The following is a 20,334-nucleotide window of genomic DNA, read 5'->3' on the forward strand; positions in this document are numbered from 1 at the left end:
CACTGAAGCTAGAAATGTTTTCAGATTGATGGGTTTTTTTAAAAGATTTATTTATTTTTATTGGAAAGGTGAATATACAGAGAGGAGAGACAGAGAGGAAGATGTTCCATCCAATGGTTCACTCCCCAGGTGACCACCACAGCCGGAGCTGCACTGACCTGGAGCCAGAAGCTCTTCCAGGTCTCCCAAGTGAGTGCAGGGTCCCAAGGCTTTGGGCTGTCCACGACTGCTTTCCCAGGCCACAGGCAGGGAGCTGGATGGGAAGAGGGGCTGCTGGGATTATAACCGGCACCCATATGGGATCCTGTTGCATTCAAGGCGAGGACTTTAGCCACTAGGTCACGGCGCTGGGCCCAATGCTGTGTTCTTACTTTGTACCTATCAAGAGTAGTATACCACCTCACAAGTTATAGAGTAGTGAAGAATCCCCGCTGAAAGTAGAGTTGAACTGTTTGAGGCAAGTTCTTGTTCTTACATCATTCGTGCTTTTATTTTACAAGTGAAAGTGAAAGACATTTAAACATTTATCTGCTTCTTTTAAAGAGTTAGAAATGTTATAGCCACTACTTGACTCATCATGTGACCATAGTGGTAGAGTCTGGGCCAGGTCAAAGCCAGAGACTCATTTGTGGCCTCACAGGAGTATCGGGACCAGACACTTGGACCATCTTTTGTTCATTTCCCAGGTCAGTAGCAGGGAACTTGGTTAAAAATAGAGCGTCTTGGGCCCGGCAAGAGCGCATAGTATTTTAGGTCCTTGCCTTGAACGCACTGGGATCCCATATGGTTGCTGGTTCTACTCTTGGTGGCTCCGCTTCCCATCCAGCTCCCTGCTTGTGGCCTGGGAAAGCAGTCAAGAACAGCCCAAAGCCTTGGGACCCTGCATCTGTGTGGGAGACCTGGAAATCAATAAATCTTTAAAGAAAAAAAATAGAGCGTCTGGGACTGGCAGATCGCCTAGTCGCTAAATCCTCGCCTTACATGTACTAGGATCCCATTTAGGCGCCAGTTTGTGTCCCAATTGCCCCATTTCCCATCCAGATCCCTGAGAGTGGCCTTAACCATGGCTCAAAGCGTTAGGACCCCGCACCCATGTGGGAGACCTAGAAGAAGCTCCTGGCACCTGGCTTTGGAATGGCTCAGCTCTGGACATTGCTGCCACTTGGAAAATGGATCAGTGGACAGAAGATCTCCCTCTCTATCTCTCCTCATCTCTATATATCTGACTTTCCAATAAAAATAAATCTTTAAATAGAAAAAATGGAGCATTTGAAGCTCCTATATGACATGCCAGTATCACAGGTGGTGGCTTTATCCTCTATGCCACAGTGCTAGCCTCTGAAAATTTCTTTGCTGTTATCTTTTTATAGACTTTTGTTTCTGAGTTTGAAGATTTATTTATTTTTATTGGAAAGGGAAATTTACAGAGAAAGGAGATGAAAATATTTATCTGCTGATTCACTCAAGTGGGCACAATGGCAAGAGCCAGTTGGAAGCAAGTATCCTCCTCCAGGTCTCCCACGCAGGTGCAGGGTCCCAAGGCTTTGGGTCATCTGACTACTTCCCAGGCCACAATCAGGGAGCTGGATGGAAAATGGGGCCGCTGGGATTAGAACCAGCGCCCATATGGGATCTCTGCACATGTGAGGCAAGGACTTTAGCCACTGGTCCAAAGTACTATGTAATGTTTATGGCAGTTTCTATCCATGTGTTAATCAGTGGTGAATGAGTTAGTTTTACACAAAGTATGTTGTACAAAGTTGGTTCTACACAAAGTGTGTTGTAGGTTTGACTTTTTTTTAATATTTGCGGTTTTTTTTTTTTTTTTCAAAGAATATATAAGAGTAACCAACAGAAGAAAGAGATCTTCCAGCTGCTGATTTGCTCACCAAATGGCCACAATAGCCAGAGCTAGATCAGGCCAAAGGCAAGAGCCAGGAACTCCATTTGGCCCCCCCATGTGGGCAGCAGGAATTCAAATGTTTGGGCCATCATCTGCTGCCTCCCAGGTTGATTATCAGGGAGCTGGATCAGAAGTGTAGGTGGTCTTGTGGCCTAGTGGCTAAAGTCCTGGCCTTGAATGCACTGGGATTCCATATGGGTTCCAGTTCTTTCTTTCTTTTTTTTTTTTTTTCAAGATTTATTTATTTACTTATTTATTTTAAGTCACCTGTTCTTTTTTTTTTTTTTTTAAGATTTTATTTTATTTTTTTTTATTGGAAAGGCGGGTATACAGAGAGGAGAGACAGAGAGGAAGATCTTCCGTCCGATGATTCACTCCCCAAGTGACCAAAATGGCCAATGCCATGCCGGTCCAAAGCCAAGAGCCTCTTCTGGGTCTCCCACACGGGTGCAGGGTCCCAAGGCTTTGGGCCGTCTTCGACTGCTTTCCCGGGCCACAGGCAGGGAGCTGGAAGGGAAGTGGGGCTTCTGGGATTAGAACCGGCACCCATATGGGATCCAGGGCATGCAAGGCGAGGACCTTAACCACTGTGCCATCGTGCCGGGCCCTAAGATTTATTTATTTTTATTGGAAAGGTGGATATACAGAGAGGAGGAGAGACAGTGAGGAAGATCCTCTGTCCAATGATTCACTCCCCAAGTGAGCTCAACAGCTGGTGCCGTGCCGAAGTCAGGAGCCAGGAGCTTCTTTCCAGGTCTCCCATGCGGGTGCAGGGTCCCAAGGCTTTGGGCCATCCTCGACTGCTTTCCCAGGCCACAAGCAGGGAGCTGAATGGGAAGCAGAGCTGCTGGGACCAGAACCGGCGCCCATATGGGATCCCGGTGCGTTCAAGGCGAGGACTTTAGCCACAGGCCGGGCCTGGGTTCCAATTCTAATCCTAGCAGCCCCACTTCCCATCCGGTTCCCTGTATATCATCCTTTCTAATAGAAATTAATAAATCTTAAAAAAAGGTATAGGTGGTCTCAAACCAACATTCTAGAGATGTAACACGAGAGCATGCACACGTAAAGTTTTTTATCCTTTGAAGGGCAGAGAGACAGATATTCCATCTTCTGGTTCACTTGCCCTGATATCTTCCCCCAGGCAGCTAGGCCTGAGCCAAGTGGAAGCCTGGAACCCGGAATTCCATCCGGATTTCTATCCGGGTCTGCCCTGGGGTGGCAGGGATCCAAGTACTTGAACCACCACCTGCTTCTTCCTAGGATATTCAGTAGCAGGAAGTTGAAATCAGAAGTAAATCCTGCAACTCCAGTCCAGGCGCTTTGACATTGGAATATTCTGAGTAGGATTGGGAAACTTCTGCCTGTATGCTGTATCAGGCCTGTGAAATCATGTGATCTGGCCCTAATGTAGAATATTTTTTTTAAAGCACATTTACAGAGAAGGAAATACTGAGACAAAACTCTTGTCTACTGGTTCGCTTCCCAAGTAGCTGCAATGACCAGAGCTGAGCCTATCCAGAGCCAGGAGCTTCTTACGTTTCTCCTGTGTGGTTGCAGGATCCCAAGGCTTTGGACCAAGCAGCAAGCAGGGAGCTGGATGGGAAGTGGAGCATGTGGGACACAGACCAGCTCCCACATGGCATGCCAGTGCATGCAGGGCAAGGATTTAGCCACTGATTCATTGTACTGCTCACTTAAAGTAGATAATTTTGTATGACTTGTAAACAGTGTAATCAGTATCCAAATGATTGTAGGTAGAAGAAATATTTCCCTACCCCTTGTTTGAAAAACAGTGTGTGGAGAGGATAGAATGGATATTTACTACTTGTTTTCTTAAATGCCGAAGTTTTTACATGGAATAACACCCCGGTTGATATTTCAAGTTATTTTTTCCCTCCCCTGGATAACGGCATCTAATAATACTATCACCCCTGCCTACTGGGGTTCTTCCTACTGCAGGAGAGTGCCATAGTGATTTTCCCTTCAGATACTAAACTAGCACTTAGGACATGGCAGGCATGAAGTAGTGATTAGCTGGCTGTGTATGTTATAATTCATTATTAGCTGCTAGGTGCCATCTCTGAGGGTTGATGGAGTTGTTAATTCTTCCTAAGGGTTGTGGAGGAAGTAGTGATTGCCAGCAGTGGATCTGTGTCACTGTCACGCCACCTGAGTTCCCTTGCTGGTGGGTTTGGAGCACATTCTTCTCCTGCTCCCCTGGAGCGCCTGCTGTGCGCCTGATGAGCTTAGAGATGCTGCCAGCCCAGCCCTGCAACTTACACATCTGGTTTGTTCCCAGGTTCTGAGAGATTGAGTTAGTACACAAGCCATGTGTGTTTACAAATTTTTTTTCCCTGCTCAGGTGTTTGAATAAATAGTTGAAGTGAAACTATTAAGTCTGTTGTCTCAGCTTTGCCAGTTATTACATATATAATAAATCTCTCTTCTCTCTGGTCTCTATTCTTAGTGCTGTCATTCTGGCCCATTCTTTCTTTTTTATCTACCATGTGAAATACAGTATTTCCTAGTGGCTTTATTCTGTGTTCTTTTGTTGGTAACCTATAGTGCTAAGATCATAAAACACACTTAGTATCTCGCCAAAAAGCAAAACTCGTTCAGGTTTTCTGATTACATTGTTCTAGCTAGTAGGTTGATTTTTTTGCTTGTTTAAGATTTTTTTGAAAGAGTAAAAGAGAAATGGAGGGAAACACTTGAGATTTTGCATCTGCTGGTTCACTCCCCAAATGGCTACAGTTATCGGAGCTGGGCTGAAGCCAGGAGTTTCTTCTGGGTCTCCCAGTTGGGTGCAGGGGCCCAAAGACTTGAACCATCTGCTGCTTTTCCAGGCACAGATTCTTAAGTAGAGCAGCCAGAACTTCAACTGGCCCCCATATGGTAACCCAGTGCAGGTTTTACCCACTGTGCCAGTAGCTAGTGCTCTCTATCTTTGCTCCATTATTCCCCATAACTAAGATGCCTAACCGGGGCTGGTGTTGTGATAAAGCTGGTAAAGCTACTGGCTGTAATACCAGATGGTCCAGGTGTTGATACATAGAGGCCCAACTCTATGCTAATGGCCAGGGAAAAGTAGCAGAAGATAATCCAAGTATTGAGTCCCTATTACCCATAGCTGAAGCTCCTGGCTTCTGCCTGGCCCAGCCTCTGCCCTGACCATTGCAGCCATCTGAGAAATGAACCAATGGATGAAAGATTTTCTCTGTCTCTAACTCTGACTTTCAAATAAAATAAATGGGGGGGAGGAGGGGAACCTAACCTTACAGTGGGAGCAGTGAGGTAAGTTACTGCTTGGGGTATCCTGCTGTACTGCAGTGACAAGTTTGAGTCCTGGTTTAAAGATATATATATATATTTTTTATTGGAAAGACAGAATTACATAGAGAAAGATCTTCCATCTGTTATTTTATTTCCCAAATATCCACAACAGCTGAAACTGTGCTGACCTGAAGCCAGGAGCTTCCTGTGGATATACACTGCAGGTTCAGAGTGTCAGTGTCTTGCATTGTGTACCATCCGCCACTGCTTTCTGAAGCCACAAGCAGGGAGCTGGGTGGGAATTGAAGTAGCTTGGACAACCAGCGGCCATATGGGATCCTGGCTTTTGCGAAGGAAGGATTAGTCAATTGAGCCACTGCAGCAGGACTTACTATGTTTCTTTCACCATTTCTTTATTTAATTTGAAAGGCAGATTTACAGAGAGAAGGAAAGATAGATCTTTGGTGTGCCCATGGATGGTGGGTGATTCTATTTATCCCAACCCCAAGTCTCCCACGTGGGTGGGTGCCTTGGCCTGAACCACACATGCCCTCCAATTTTCCCCCTCTAAACCACTCCCATCTTAACTTTGCCAACCTGTGAGTGCAGTGGCCCGGTCCATGGAGGACTCCAGAAATTATTCCTTCCCTGTCAAACATAACACTTAACTGCTCCTACTGCAATACATCTCCAGACCTGTTCCCTTGAGAGGCTGCAGCACTCGCCCTGACCCCCTGATGTGTCCCTGCCTTCCCTACATATCTTTTTTTTTTAATGATTTTTTATTTTTATTACAAAGTCAGATATACAGAGAGGAGGAGAGACAGAAAGATCTTCCGTCCGATGATTCACTCCCTAAGTGACCGCAACGGTCGGTGCTATGCCAATCCAAAGCCAAGAGCCAGGAACTTCTTCCAGGTCTCCCACACAGGTGCAGAGTCCCAAAGCTTTGGGCCGTCCTCGGACTGCTTTCCCAGGCCACAAGCAGAGAGCTGGATGGGAAGTGGAGCTACCGGGCTTAGAACCAGCGCCCATATGGGATCCTGGCGCGTTCTAGGCAAGGACTTTAGCCACTAGGCCACGCCACCGGGCCCTCCCTACATATCTTAACAAATAATAAAAACAGAATAAAATAGGCAATTGTGCTGGCACACTGGTACAATTAACGCAAATTTGGCATTAACCAGGCCCAGAAGGCATGCCAGCCTTGACTGCCTTTCTGCTAGCAGTTCAACAGTTCCCTAGGTACATGGCAACCTAGGGAGTTGCCTACAGCTCAGGCTAAAGTTTAAAATAATTTGGATAGGACTCCTGAAAACTCTGCAGAACATAAGCTCTTCAATAACCTTGATTTTTTTTTTTTTAAGATTTATTTGATTTTTATTGGAAAGGCGGATATGCAGAGAGGAGAGACAGAGAGGAAGATCTTCCGTCTGATGATTCACTCCCCAAGTGAGCGCAATGGCCAATGCTATGCCAATCCGAAGCCAGGAGCCTCTGTGGCTCTCCCGCGCGAGTGCAGGGTCCCAAGGCTTTTGGCCGTCCTCGACTGCCTTCCCAGGCCACAGGCAGGGAGCTGGAAGGGAAGCGGGGCTGCCGGGATTAGATCCTGGGCGTGCAAGGTGAGGACTTTAACCACTGCACCACCGTGCTGCGCCCTGATTTGTTTTTTTGTTTTGGGTTGTTTTTTTAATTTGAAAGGTTCAGTGTCAGAGAAGAGACAGATCTTCCATGTGCTGATTCATTCCCCAAACAGCTGCAATAGCTCTGTTTGGCCAGACTGAAATCAAGAGCCCAGAACTCCAGCTAGGTACACCAGTAAGGAACTAGATCAGAAGCGAGTAGCCAGAACTCAAACGGGGCTCCAGGATGGGATGCAAGGGTCGCAGGTGTCAGCTTCACCCCTTGCCATGATGCCAGCCCCAAACTTTGTTTCAATTTTTAGGGTAAAATTCCCAAGTCATTTAGTCATTCATCACTTGATAAAATAAATTGAAGCTGTTAGTAACGAAATAGATGCTCAAGTTTCTGTTTGGTTTATGCTGTGAGGAGATCCCTCTGGAACCCATTGACTTTTACAAAGGTGGTGCACAGCTGGTGTTAGCTGTATACTGATGAATGTATTCTACCCCCTTTTGCACAGACAGAGTGCCTGTGGGACTGTTAAGACTTTGTGGGCAAAGGAGCAGGTGTTGCTGTTGGTCCTCTGGGAAAAGTGCGCTATGTGTTTATCTGTTCTCATGGCCAGGTGAATTCTGAGTGTGTAACAGGCTTGCCACCTTAAATACTTCATGGTAATGCTGTGTGGACTCAGTGAGAAGGAAAAAGGTCATCCATGAAATGCTGAGGTACATGTTTATATCAAACGAATGCCTCTGGGCTCATTCTACCAACATTCTCAAACTGGATTTCTGGTCAGAGTCTGTTAAAAAATGAACAAACAAAAACAAAAAATGATAATGTTTCTTACAGAGTTAATATTGTACTTGCAACCTTTGAAAGATTTTAGTCAAAAATCTGTTTGAAAAGAGCAACAGAAATATTTTTGAGCCACTGATTGAGTCTCCATATGGGCACACAGCCAGGACTGGACCATAGTGAAGCCAAGGATTCAAAACCTTACATCAGGGCCTGGCATGATAGCATAGTGGTTAAAGTCCTCGCCTTGAGTATGCCAGGATCCCATATGGGCACTAGTTCTAATCCTGGTGGCCCCACTTCCCATCCAGCTCCCTCCTCATGGCCTGGGAATGCAGTTGAGGATGGCCCAAAGCTTTGGGACCCTGCGCCGGTGTGGGATACCCGGAAGAGGCTCCTGGCTTTGGATTGGCACAGCACCAGCCGTTGCGCTCACTTGGGGAATGAAGCATCAGACGGAAGATCTTCCTCTCTGTCTCCTCCTTTCTGTATATCTGACTTTGCAATAAAAAATAAAATCTTAAAAAAAAAAAAAAACAGTTCACATCGACTCAATGGACTCAAGTGGTTGAATCATCTTCTGTTGCCTTCCTCCAGGGCATTAGGAAGAAGGAAGGTGGAAAGGCCAGAATTTGATGCAGTGCTTTAGTATGGGATGCCAGCATCACAGGTGGAGGCTTAGCCCACTGCGTCACTCGTTGACCCCCCCTCATCACAGTTTTTCTAAGAATCAAATGTTAAGAAAAAGCAGACCTCCCTTAGGGGGAGTGCTAGCAGAAGTGATTAACACAGTAAGCCTCGTGTTAGCCTCTCTGAGTGGTCAGAAAGCTTCAGTCCCTTCCTGTTCACTGTGGGGTGTACTTGACCACAGCAGCCTTCAGGACTGTGTTATCTTCCCAGTTGAGAAAGTAGAGGCTGCTCTGCTCTGAGCCTGCTTGGAAGTCAGAGCGTGGCTTGAAATGGAGGCTTGTCTTTTGAGAACTTTGGTTTACCTTAGCAGCCATGGACCTTGCTCAGGTGACGGAACGACGGTATAGCGTTACAGCTTGAGATTCAGACAAGATGAACAGAGTTGCACTGGGACAATTTGTTTTTTCATGTATTTATAGGTGTGGACACTGCAAGAGGCTCGCCCCTGAGTACGAGGCTGCAGCTACTAGATTAAAAGGAATAGTCCCACTAGCAAAGGTGAGTACAGTGGATTCTGCATTAAGGGAAGTGAGATTTTTTTTTAAATGTTAGTTAAATTAGCTTTCATTTTCTAAAAAGATGCTTAAGAAAGGGCATGCAAGTTGCTGGATAAATATTAAATTTATAGTTTCAAAAGGCTTAAAGTGATTAGAATAAGAAAATTATTAGCATAAAAAAACAAAATACGTTGGCAAATGAAATACAAGGGGCAACTATGAAAAGTAAAAATGAAACTAAAGGTTAGAGGGAAGAACAAACTGGATTACAATACTCACAATTATGGGAAGTGGAAAATATGAGGATACTGATGAGTAGGAAACAATTGGTCAACGTTGAACTTGTTGCTCTTCCAGCATTTGATCATCATTCTGTAGTATTTCCAAAGTCACATTGCTGCCTGAGATAGTTCATGCAAGCAAGTGTAAGGCTGTAGATTGATTTTATTTTATTTGAAAGGCAGAATTGCACTGCTGGTTCATTCCTCAAATGGCTGGAGCGGCCAGAGCTAGGTCCAGGCTAAAGCCAGGAGCTCAGAATTCTTTTTTTTTTTTTTTTTTTGGTTAAGATTTATTTATTGGAAAGTCAGACATGCAGAGAGGAGGAGAGAGAGAGGGGAAGATCATCCGTCCAATGATTCACTCCCCAAATGGCCGCAATGGCTGGAGCTGAGCCAATCTGAAGCCAGGAACCAGGAGCTCTTCTGGGTCTCCCACACGGGTGCAGGGTCCCAAGGCTTTGGGCTGTCCACGACTGCTTTCCCAGGCCATAAGCAGGGAGCTGGATGGGAAGTGGAGCTGCTGGGATTAGAACCGGCGTTCATATGGGATCCTGGCATGCCAAGCAAGGAGTTTAACCACTATGCTATCACGCCGGCCCCCCTCCTTTTTTTTATTAAAGATTTATTTATTTTTATTGGAAAGGCAGATGTACAGAGAGGAGAAGAGACAGAGGAAGATCTTCCATCTGATGGTTTACTGTCCAAGCAGTTGCAACAGCTGGAGCTAAGCCAATCTGAAGCCAGGAGCCAGGAACTTTCCTCCAGGTCTCCCACACAGGTGCAGGGTCCCAAGGCATTGGGCCGTCCTCGTCTGCTTTCCCACGCCACAATCAGGGATTAGAACTGGCGCTCATCCTGGAGCACCATCCTGGGATCCTGGAGCGTTCAAGGCGAGGACTTTAACTACTACTCTATTGCGCTGGGTCCAGGAGCTCAAAATTCTTTCCAGGTTTTCCACATAGGTGCAGGAACCCAAGCGTTTGGGATCTCTTTCACTGCTTTCCCATGTGGATTAGCAGTCAACTGGATTGCAAGTGGAGCAGCTGGACTTGAGCCAACCCACTAAGATGGGGATACATCTGTTATGAGTGTCAGCTTAACCCACTGCACAACACCAGCCCTTTGGAAACTACTGGTGCTTTTTAAAGATTTATTTTATTTTTATTGGAAAGTCAGATATACAGAGAGGAGAGACAGAGAGGAAGATGTTCCGTCTGATGATGGACTCCCGAAGCTGCCACAAAAGCCAAAGCTGTGCTGATTAGGAGCCAGGAGCCCCTTCCTGGTCTCCTGCGCGCAGGTGCAGGATCCCAAGGCTTTGGGCCATCCTCAGCTGCTTTCCCAGGCCACTGGCCAGGGCTTTGGATGGTAAGCAGGGCTGCTGAGATTCGAACTGGCACCCATATGTGATCATGGTGTGTGCAAGGAAGGTGAGGACTTTAGCCACTAAGCTACAGTGCTGGGCCTCTGTTGTTTTTTAAGATTTATTTGAAAGACAGATTTTATAGACATAGTTATCCTATTTGCTGGTTCACTGTGCAAATGGCCACAATAGTCAGGACAGATGGTTTGAAGCAGGGAGCCAGGTGCTTCTTCTACGTGGGTACAGGAGCCCAAGGATTTTTGCTATTCTTTGCTGCTGTCCAAAACCATAGGAAGGAGCTGGTCAGGAACTGGAGCACCCAAGACACAAACTGGCACCATATGGGATGTCTGTGCCATAGGGTGGAGGATTAGCTTGCTGTGCCACTGTGCCAGCCCTGGAAACTACTTTTAATCCTGGTGTTAAACATCTTGGTAAAGGGGAAACTTCAGTCATGGTTTAGTCCCTGCCTTGTGTGACTATAGGCACAGGAATTTTTTTATTTTTAAAATTTATTTATTGGGGGCCCTGGTGTGTTAACCTAGTGATTAGTCCTTGCATGTGCCTGGATCCCATGTGGGTGCCAGTTCCTATCCTGAATGGTCCACTTCCCATCCAGCTCCCTATTTGTGGTGTGGGAAAACAGTCGAGGTTGGCCCAGTGTGTTGGGACCCTGCACCCATGTCGGAGACCTGGAGCATGCTCCTGGCTTTGGATAGGTCAGCACTGGCCATTACAGCCACTTGGGCAATGAACCAGCAGACGGAAGATCTTTCTATCTGTATATCCTTCTCTATATATCTGGCTTTCCAATAAAATAAATAAATCTTAAAAGAAAAATAGATTTATTTGGAAGGTTACGTTAGAGGGACAGAGAGGCTTTCATCTGTTGGTTCGTTCACCTGGGCTACAGTGGCTAGGTTAGGCCAGTCAGAAGCCAGGAGTTTCTTGCGGGCCTACCACGTGGGTACAGGGGCCCAAGCATTTAGCCCCTGCTTCTCCTGCTTTGCTAGGTACATTAGCATAGAGCTCGACTAGGAGTAGAGCTGCCAGCACTCAAAGTAGTACCTCTATGTGATGCCAGCAACCCAGACAGCAGCTTTATTTGCTAGACTACAACACTAGCCTCAGATACATTAATTCTCTGTCTCCATTTTACCTGTCTTAGAAATTATTTTCCTTTCTGATCATTTTCACTAGGTTTGCTAAGCTATAGGTCAGCCATCTCAGATTAGCTGTGGGAGTATGTGCAAGTGTTTGTGCCTGTAAGTGGTTTATTTTCTAAGATCTAATATTTTATGATGTATTTGGTGTAAATTACTTGATCCTCTTGTTATCTGATCACTTCTAATATTTTGGGAGCATAGAAAGGACCTGCGGTAGGTATTTGGATAATAAAATAATTTGTGCTTTAATTATTAGGTTGACTGCACTGCCAACACAAACACCTGTAACAAGTATGGAGTCAGTGGATATCCAACACTGAAGATATTTAGAGATGGTGAAGAGGCAGGTGCTTACGATGGGCCGAGGACCGCCGGTAAGGATTCCAGGTTAAGGTCTGGCAACTGAATTTGTTTAGGTTTTACTGTTGTTTGCCACTCAATTTTTAAAGTATCTTTTCTTTGTTTTGGAAATGTGAAATATATTTTTCTACACAGTACACAAAAGACTTCCCTAAATGGATAGGATGTAATAGAGAAAAATACTTGAACTTGAGTTACAAGATCAGCTGTGTTTTCTCATTTGATAAATATTGAATTCTCACTCTGTCAATTATTATGCGTACTGTTAAACATCTCTGTTTTGTAGAACATTCTAGGATAAAAGGGAAAAAAGACCACAAACAAGTTATAAAAATATTTGTGAATAATCATACATGTTAGAATGGCTATATATATAGGCGGGGCGTGGTATAGTTGACATGTGGGGTGCACACATCCTGTATCTGAAGTGCTGACTTGAGCTACAGTTACTTTGGTTCCCATCCCACATCCTTGGTTTTGGTTTTTGTTTTTTGTTTGATTTCGTTTGTTTTTAAATCTGGATGGGATTACTGTATGAATCAGTGATTCTTCCTGGGAATGTAACTTAAAAGAATTGAAACAGGGTCTCCAGCATGTAGCTGTACATCTGTATTTGTGGCAATGTTATTTTCTTTCTTAAAGATTTTGTTATTTTTATTGGAAAGTCAGATTTACAGAGAAAAGGAAAAACAGAGCTGGATGGGAAGTAGAGCAGCAAGGACATAAACCAGCACCCATAAGGGATCCTAGCGCATGCAAGGCCAGAATTTAGCCACTAGGCTGTCATACCAGGCCCAGCAGCATTATTTATAATAGGCAAAAAAAAAAAATAGAAGTAATCAAAATGTCTGTTGGTGGTTGCATAAATAAATGTGGTTTGCATACTATGGAATATTTTCTTGCTTTTAAAAGGGAGGACATTCTGGTACATGCTACAACATGGAAGAACCTTGAAGTTCATATGCTAGATGATTAAAACTAGACATAGGCAAATTCTGTATAGTTCCACTTAGGTGAGGTACCTAGCATAGGTACTTGTGTGTGTGGTGTGTGTGTGTCTTTAGAGATTTGCTTACTTGAAAGGCAGTTGTAGATCTTCCATCCCCTGTTTCCCTAAATGGCTTTATTGCAGATCTGGGCCAGGCCAAAGCCAGAGGCCAGGAGTTCATCCAGGTCTCCTACCTGGTAGCAGGGGGCCAACCACTTGGACGCTCCTCCACTGCTTTCCCCAGGTCATTAGCAGGGAGCTGGCCCAGAAGTAGAATAGCCCCATGGTCAGTGAGTAGAAGCCTTACCTGATATGCCACCCCTGTAGGCAGATTTAAAGACAGAAACCAAACGATTGATTACCAGGGGCTAGGTGGAGGAGAGGTTATTTTATGAGTGGAATTCCAGCTTGGCAAGATTAAAAAAAAATTGCTTATACAACTACGTAAATATAAATATTTTTAAAAATTATTTGAAAGGGTAGAATGAGTTAGTATTGAGAACTTAACAGCTCCCTGAACTTAGACAGTCCTAACTGAATTGTACATGGATTCAGACACTGTTAATAGACAAATGTTCTCATTTGGGCTGTAACATAGATGTATTAATTTTGAGATTTTCTCAGCATTTATCTAGCAATTCAGATCTTTGGTTACTTTCTCATAAAGACTTCAGCAGGATGGATTATCTGCTCAGGTTACCCATTCCCATTACATCTTGCAAGGAATTTCTTTTTATATGTATTTATATTAAAAGTCAGGTTTACATCGCTTCTCGGCCTTTTGGCTGAGATCAAGTGTAAAAGTCAGATTTAGGGCCCAGTGCAGTGGCCTAGTGGCTAAAGTCCTCGCCTTGAATGTGCCAGGATCCCATATGGGTGCCAGTTCTAATCCTGGTGGTCCCACTTCCCATCCAGCTCCCTGCTCGTGGCCTGGGAAAGCAGTAGAGGACGGCCCAAAGCCTTGGGACCCTGCACCCGTGTGGGAGACCTGGAGGAAAGTTCCTGGCTCCTGGCCTCAGATCAGCGCAGCTCTGTCCGTTGTGGCCACTTGGGGAGTGAGTCATCGGATGAAAGATCTCTGTCTCTCCTCCTTTCTGTATATCTGACTTTGCGATACAAAAAATAAAGTATTTTTTTACAAGATATTTACAAAGAGAAGAAACAGAAAGATATTCCATCTACTGATTGACTCACCAAGAGTCCACAGTGACCAGAGCTGCGCTGATCTGAAGTCAGGATCTTCTGCCAGGTATCCCACATGGTACAAGGTCCCAAGGCTATGGGCCGGCTACAAGCAGAGAGGTGGACGAGAAGTGGAACAGCCAGGATACGAACCAGAGTCTGTATAGAATGCAGGTGCTTAAAAGAGGAGGACTAGCAAGCTGAGTCATTATACTGGCATGTCATTTTATTCCTTAGGCACGCAGAGCTAGCTGCCTCCTGTCTGCTGCTTCACTTCCGCAAATGTCCACAACAGCTGGGGCTGGGCCAGGCTGAATAAAATTAGATCCCAGAAGCCTGAACCCCATCTAGGTCTAACCAAGTATAGGGGCAAACCAAGTACTTACGCCATTGCCTCCTACCTCCCTGGGTGCACATTATCAGGAAGCCGGAATTGACAGCAAAGCTAGAGCTGAAAGTCGGGCACTTGGTTAAACAATGTAAGTGTCCCAACAGTTGTCAACTAGTTTGCTGCGCTGGTCCCACTATGATTTTGTGTTTGTTTTTTTTTTTTTTAAGATTTATATTATTTTTATTGGAAAGATACACAAAGAGGAAGATCTTCCATCCATTGCTTTATTCCCCAAGTGGCCTTAATTTTGTATTTTTGAAAATAGAAAGCTGGGCCTGGTGTAGTGGCCTAGTGGATAGAGTCTTTGCCTTGCACATGCCAAGATCCTGTATGGGAAAGCAGAAGAGGATGGCCCAAAGCCTTGGGACCTTGCACCCATGTGGGAGAGACAGAGGGTGCTCCTGGCATCAGATTGGCTCAGCTCCAGTCATTCCGGCCACTTGGGGAATGAACCAGCGGATGAAAGATCTTCCTCTCTATCTTTCCTCCTCTCTGTAAATCTGACTTCCTAATAAAAATAAATCTTTTTCTCATAGTAGGCACTAGAGCAAAGAAAAACTCCCCCCTGTGAAATTGGCTTGGTAGTGAAGAGATGAGCTGTATACAGATGCTAAGTAAATGTCTTTGAAGGGCAGTTAACGGTTATCAATGCATGTACCCTTCACCCAGTGAATTCACTTCTAGAAATTTGACATATGAAATTAATACAGTGTTGTTTATATCTATCACCTAATCAGATGTGACAGCAAGAGATTAGAAATGTGTCCATTAGTCTTGTCTGATTAAATGCAAAGTATTTAGTCCATACAGTAATGATGTACTAAATAGCTATAATAATAGAAGATTGAGGTAGCTCATTATGCATATTGATATAAATTATCTCTGAATTGTTAAATGATGAAGAACAACATAGAGAACATGAATATGTGCCATTTTGCAGCATAAAAGATGAAAAACATAAATATTTATGCATAAAATATTTGGACAGCTGTACTGGGAATTAAAATCACATCTTGTAGGGAGAAACTGCATGCCAGGCAGCAAGGGTGGGAAGAAAACTTCACTGTAGATGCTTTTGCACGTTTTGAATTTTGAATCTTGTCTTCTAAGATGGAATTGTCAGCCACTTGAAGAAACAGGCAGGACCAGCTTCCGTGCCTCTCAGGACTGAGGAAGAATTTAAGAAGTTCATTAGTGATAAAGATGCTGCTGTGGTGGGTAAGTAACACGGATTCTGTTGTGCACAAGATCATCAGCTTGCGCTCGGAAGTCTTGATGTGTGGGAAAACTACAAGGTTACAACAGCATGGGAATCTTGCTAGAGGAGCATTGCCATAATGTGGGGCAACTGAGGTTTGGAATGGTTTGTGGCCTTACAGATTAATTTCTATTGAAAGAGCAGAGTATTTTTCAGCTTTTCCTGTCAGTTTTTAAATTATTAGGTTTAACTTAAAAAATAAGATAGTTACCACTGAAAATTAGATTAAGTGGAGCGTATACAAGCAAATAATACATCCCAGTGTGTGCTGTTGCACTTTGGAATGTGAGTTGAAGATGGGGTTGTCGGGCTGTGTCCTTGATCCTCACCACAGTCTGCTTTCTGCAGTGTTGCCCTTTTCTCATTAAGAGTTTTAAATGTGACACATTGGACAGGGAAAGAAAATTTTTTTTAAACAGAAAATATGTGCGCTCCCCTGATCAATATTAAAAAAATTCTGTCAGCAGCAGATGATTCATCACTTAAATCTGACTAACTTCTACTGTATTTTGCTGTATGTTTTAGGAATTAACTCTACTAGGCAATTGATGCATGATCACTTTTTGTGTGTGTCACTTTTTTTTTAATTTTTGACAATCTTTACATAGTTAATTAAGGCACAAAGGTTCAAGGACTGCAGGAAAGTGAATAAGACTATCATTTCCACATTTTTTTTCCTATATCTGGGGTAAAGGGGGAGGTAAAGGGAGAAGCCCTACCCAGTCCCCCACCCTGTGTCACTTTTCTAAACCCAGTGTTCTAATGAGAAGAAGTGAAGTCAGTGGTTTGTTTTGATAGGCTATCTTAGTTTAATCCTTTTGATGTCAGAAGTAGTAGTTCCTAAGACAAAGAAATCAGTTTGCCCAGGTTTATTCAGTTGTGAAAAGTAGAAGACTTAAGTTTAAACCCTAACAGATCTTCTCCTGTGGCTCTCAGAAATGTTTCTTTTAAAAATAAAAAAACAAAATTAATAAATAAATAATATAAACAACAAAAAAAGTTTCTTTTAAAGGAAAGAGAATAAGTTTTCCTAAATACTTCTCAGATACCTGGAGTGGTGAGGAAGGAAGCTGACCCAGTCATCTCCTTTACCTTATTTTGCTTTTCCATAATAGAATGAAGGCTTTGAGGCGCAGGAGCGAGGGGGAAAAGAAGATTTTAGAAATGCTGAGTATCAAGTATTCATGCTTCTTCCTGTGTTTGGTATTTTCTATATAGGTTTCTTCAAGGATTTATTCAGTGATGCTCACTCCGAGTTCCTTAAAGCGGCCAGCAACTTGAGGGATAAGTACCGATTTGCGCACACCAACGTGGAGTCTCTGGTGAAGGAGTATGATGAGGATGGAGAGTAAGTGACTGTGGAATGCTTTGTCAAGTTGTGATTTGTTTCCAAACAAAAAATTTTTTTAAGGTTTTTTTTTTTTTAATTGGAAAGTCAGATATACAGAGAGGAGGAGACAGAAAAGAAGATCTTCCATCCGATGACTCACTACCCAAGTGGCCGCAACGGCCAGAGCTGCGCCGATCAGGAGCCAGGAGTCTCCTCCAGGTCTCCCACATGTGTGCAGGATCCCAAGGCTTTGGGCCATCCTTGACTGCTTTCCCAGGCCACAGGCAGGGAGCTGGATGGGAGGCTGGGCTGCTAGGACACAAACTAGTGCCCATGTGGGATCCTGGCATGAGCAAAGCAAGGACTTGAGCCATTGGCTACCGTGCTGGGCCCTATTTACAAAGTTTTTGAACCTTTGGAAATGGTTGATGTCTTCTTCAAAAGGCATTTAACTAGGGAGGATGTGAGTGAGTGATTACTTATAAAAATGTATATCTTAGGATGGAAATGTACAAGGATAACTCAGAGCATTCATTGGCAGAGGAAGGCATTGTCCTGGCAGCTAAGGACTAGTTGGAATGCACATGTGCCGTATCAGGTCAGTATTTACAATCCAGCTCTGCCTCCCTTTATGGTTCTTACTAATACGTACCCTAGGAAGCAGCAGGTGATTTCCTGCTAATACCATGTCTCCTATCGGGCTTCCTGGGTGTGATGCCAGTGTTTGGCTCCTGGCTCCAGCTTCCTGCTAATGTAGATCCTGGGAGGCAGTGGTGATGGGAGACCTCTTTTTGCTGGTGGTCCCACGACACCCATACCTCCTGCCACCATTTTGGCCATTTAGAGAGTTGAGCTAGGGGATGAGAACTCTGTTTCTTTTTTTAAACAGAACCCCAAGGATTTAAGGGTTAAACATAATGGGAACAAATAAATTAAATAAATTATTTTTGGTGCAATCTTTTTTGAAATCCATGTATAAGTTTATTATAATACACATTTTCTGTGAACTTTCAGGAAGCTTCAGGAGTACAAAGGGAAGCGAGTGAATTTTTTTCCTAAGGGATAGAATAGTATCAGAAAAAGCTTCCTGGAACCCATAACTTCAAAGACCAGTTTTCCCAGGCAGATTGTAGTAGTTGGGATGAAAATTATTCCAGATAGAGTAGTTGAAGTGAAAGCCCAGAGACATAAAGCAGTCTTGGCATGTTTGCATATAGCGCTGCTAAGGTTTCGTTTATGATTGAGGTGATAATGAAAGGTTATCAGAAACTAACCAAAGCCGGGCTCAGCACAGTAGCCTAGCAGCTAAAAGTCCTCGCCTTGCATGCGCCAGGGTCCCATATGGGTTCCAGTTCTAATCCCGGCAGCGCTGCTTCCCATCCAGCTCCCTGTTGTGGTATGGAAAAGCAGTCAAGGATGGCCAAAGGCCTTGGGACCCTGCACCCACATGGGCGACCCGGAAAAGGCTCCAGACTCCTGACTTCAGACTGGCACAGCTGCAGTCATTCTGGCTGCTTAGAGAATGAATCAATGGATGGAAGATCTTCCTCTCTGTATATCTGACTTTCCAATAAAAATTTAAAAATAAATCTTAAAAAAAAATTAACGAACTAACTAACCAAAGCCTTTTAGGTGCCATGTCCAAATTTAGCTTTTTTCTTGCAGACATTGAAGCCATCGAAAAATTGAATTAGAAAATAATGTGTGTAATTTGTGTTTTCAGAAATAAAGTTAGTGGCATCCTCATGATAGTGGTTTGAAGAGGGAGTGTGGGGCGAGTGTGTAAGAGATTACAAACCAGAGGGACCCCTGGGACTCTGCGGCAGCATTTAGTGACAGTGGAGAGGAGTGTGAGAGGATAAAACATGTAAGCAACAGGACTCATTTAAAAGATTTTACATTTTTTTATTTAAAGATTTTTTTTTTTTTTGAAAGGCAAAGTATAGAAAGGGAAACACAGGAACTTCCTTCCACTTGTGCCCTTCCCAACTGGCCATAATCATTAGAGCTTCCTCCAGTTCTTCCACAGGCGTGGAGGGCATAGAAAAGCTGTGGGAAAAATTCCACGTCTTTGGGCCCCAGCACTCATGTGGAAGGCCTGGAAGAAGCTTTAGGCCCCTGACCTTGCTATGCTATTGTGCTGGGCCCCTAGAAATTTTCTTTGCCTCTATTTTTCTCTGTAAATCTGCCTTTCAAATAAGAATATTTAAAAATTATAATGATTTTTGGGCCCGGCGCAATGGCGCAGTGGTTAAAGTCCTCACCTTACACACGCCCGGGATCCCATATGGGCGCCGGTTCTAATCCCAGAAGCCCCACTTCCCATCCAGCTCCCTGCCTGTGGCCCGGGAAAGCAGTCGAAGACGGCCCAAAGCTTTGGAACCCTGCACCCACGTGGGAGACCTGGAAGAGGCTCCTGGCCTCGGATCGGCATAGCATTGGCCATTGTGCTCACTTGGGGAGTGAATCATCGGACGGAAGATCTTCCTCTCTGTCTCTCCTCTCTGTATATCCGCCTTTCCAATAAAAGTAAAATAAATCTTTTTTTTAAAAAATGATAATGATTTTTAAAAAAATTTAGAGGAAGACTTTTCACCCAGCAGGTAAAACATATTGGGCTGCCAAAGTTTGATTCCTTGCTCTGGTAGTACAAACAAGATAAATTTATATAGGCTTGGTAGCTTGGATTAGAGAAATGCCAAACAAAATTTCTAAAGAATTTGAGGTAAATATTCATAATTATATTTCTATCCATGACATTTTATGACTTGAGGGATTCTTGAAGGTGTTTTCTCTAATGAAATATTTGTCTTACTGTGTGAGGTAAATTTATTTTTAATACATGTTGGGGTTAAGTTGGGTTCTGTTTGCTACTTTTTTTTGAGATTTTGGAATTACCTCTTCTGAACCTTTTTTGAGATGATGAGAAAACTGATCGCAGAAGGACTTTCCAATCCAAGGTTTATTAAATTAGCATCTCAGTGTAGATGAGAAGGTCATGTTACTTCAGGGTCTGTAGCCCCAGGAAAGGGTCCTGATGTGCTTATAGGGTAATAGTAAAGTAGTGCAGAAATGTGAAGCCATGAGCTGTGAATTTTTTTTTTTTAAGGGGCATCACCTTGTTTCGTCCCTCACATCTGAATAACAAGTTTGAGGACAAGACTGTGGCATACACAGAACAGAAGATGACCACTGGCAAGATTAAAAAGTTTATCCAGGAAAACATGTATG

The 20,334-nt window shown here is 43.9% G+C and overlaps 1 protein-coding gene across 1 annotated transcript in view; it reads left to right on the forward strand.

Moving 5' to 3' along the window:
* Nucleotides 1-20,334, forward strand: part of PDIA3 (protein disulfide isomerase family A member 3) — a 30,117-nt gene that overhangs the window by 1,887 nt on the left and 7,896 nt on the right. Inside the window, exons 2-6 of the mRNA XM_040970227.1 lie at nt 8,707-8,785; nt 11,851-11,968; nt 15,626-15,733; nt 16,992-17,121; nt 20,213-20,329. Of these exons, the coding sequence (XP_040826161.1) occupies nt 8,707-8,785; nt 11,851-11,968; nt 15,626-15,733; nt 16,992-17,121; nt 20,213-20,329 (552 nt within the window). The remainder of the gene's footprint in view (nt 1-8,706; nt 8,786-11,850; nt 11,969-15,625; nt 15,734-16,991; nt 17,122-20,212; nt 20,330-20,334) is intronic.

This window comes from Ochotona curzoniae, unplaced genomic scaffold, assembly GCF_017591425.1.
Source record: "Ochotona curzoniae isolate NIBS_2020 unplaced genomic scaffold, NIBS_Ocur_1.0 scaffold_4701, whole genome shotgun sequence".
NCBI lineage: Eukaryota > Metazoa > Chordata > Mammalia > Lagomorpha > Ochotonidae > Ochotona > Ochotona curzoniae.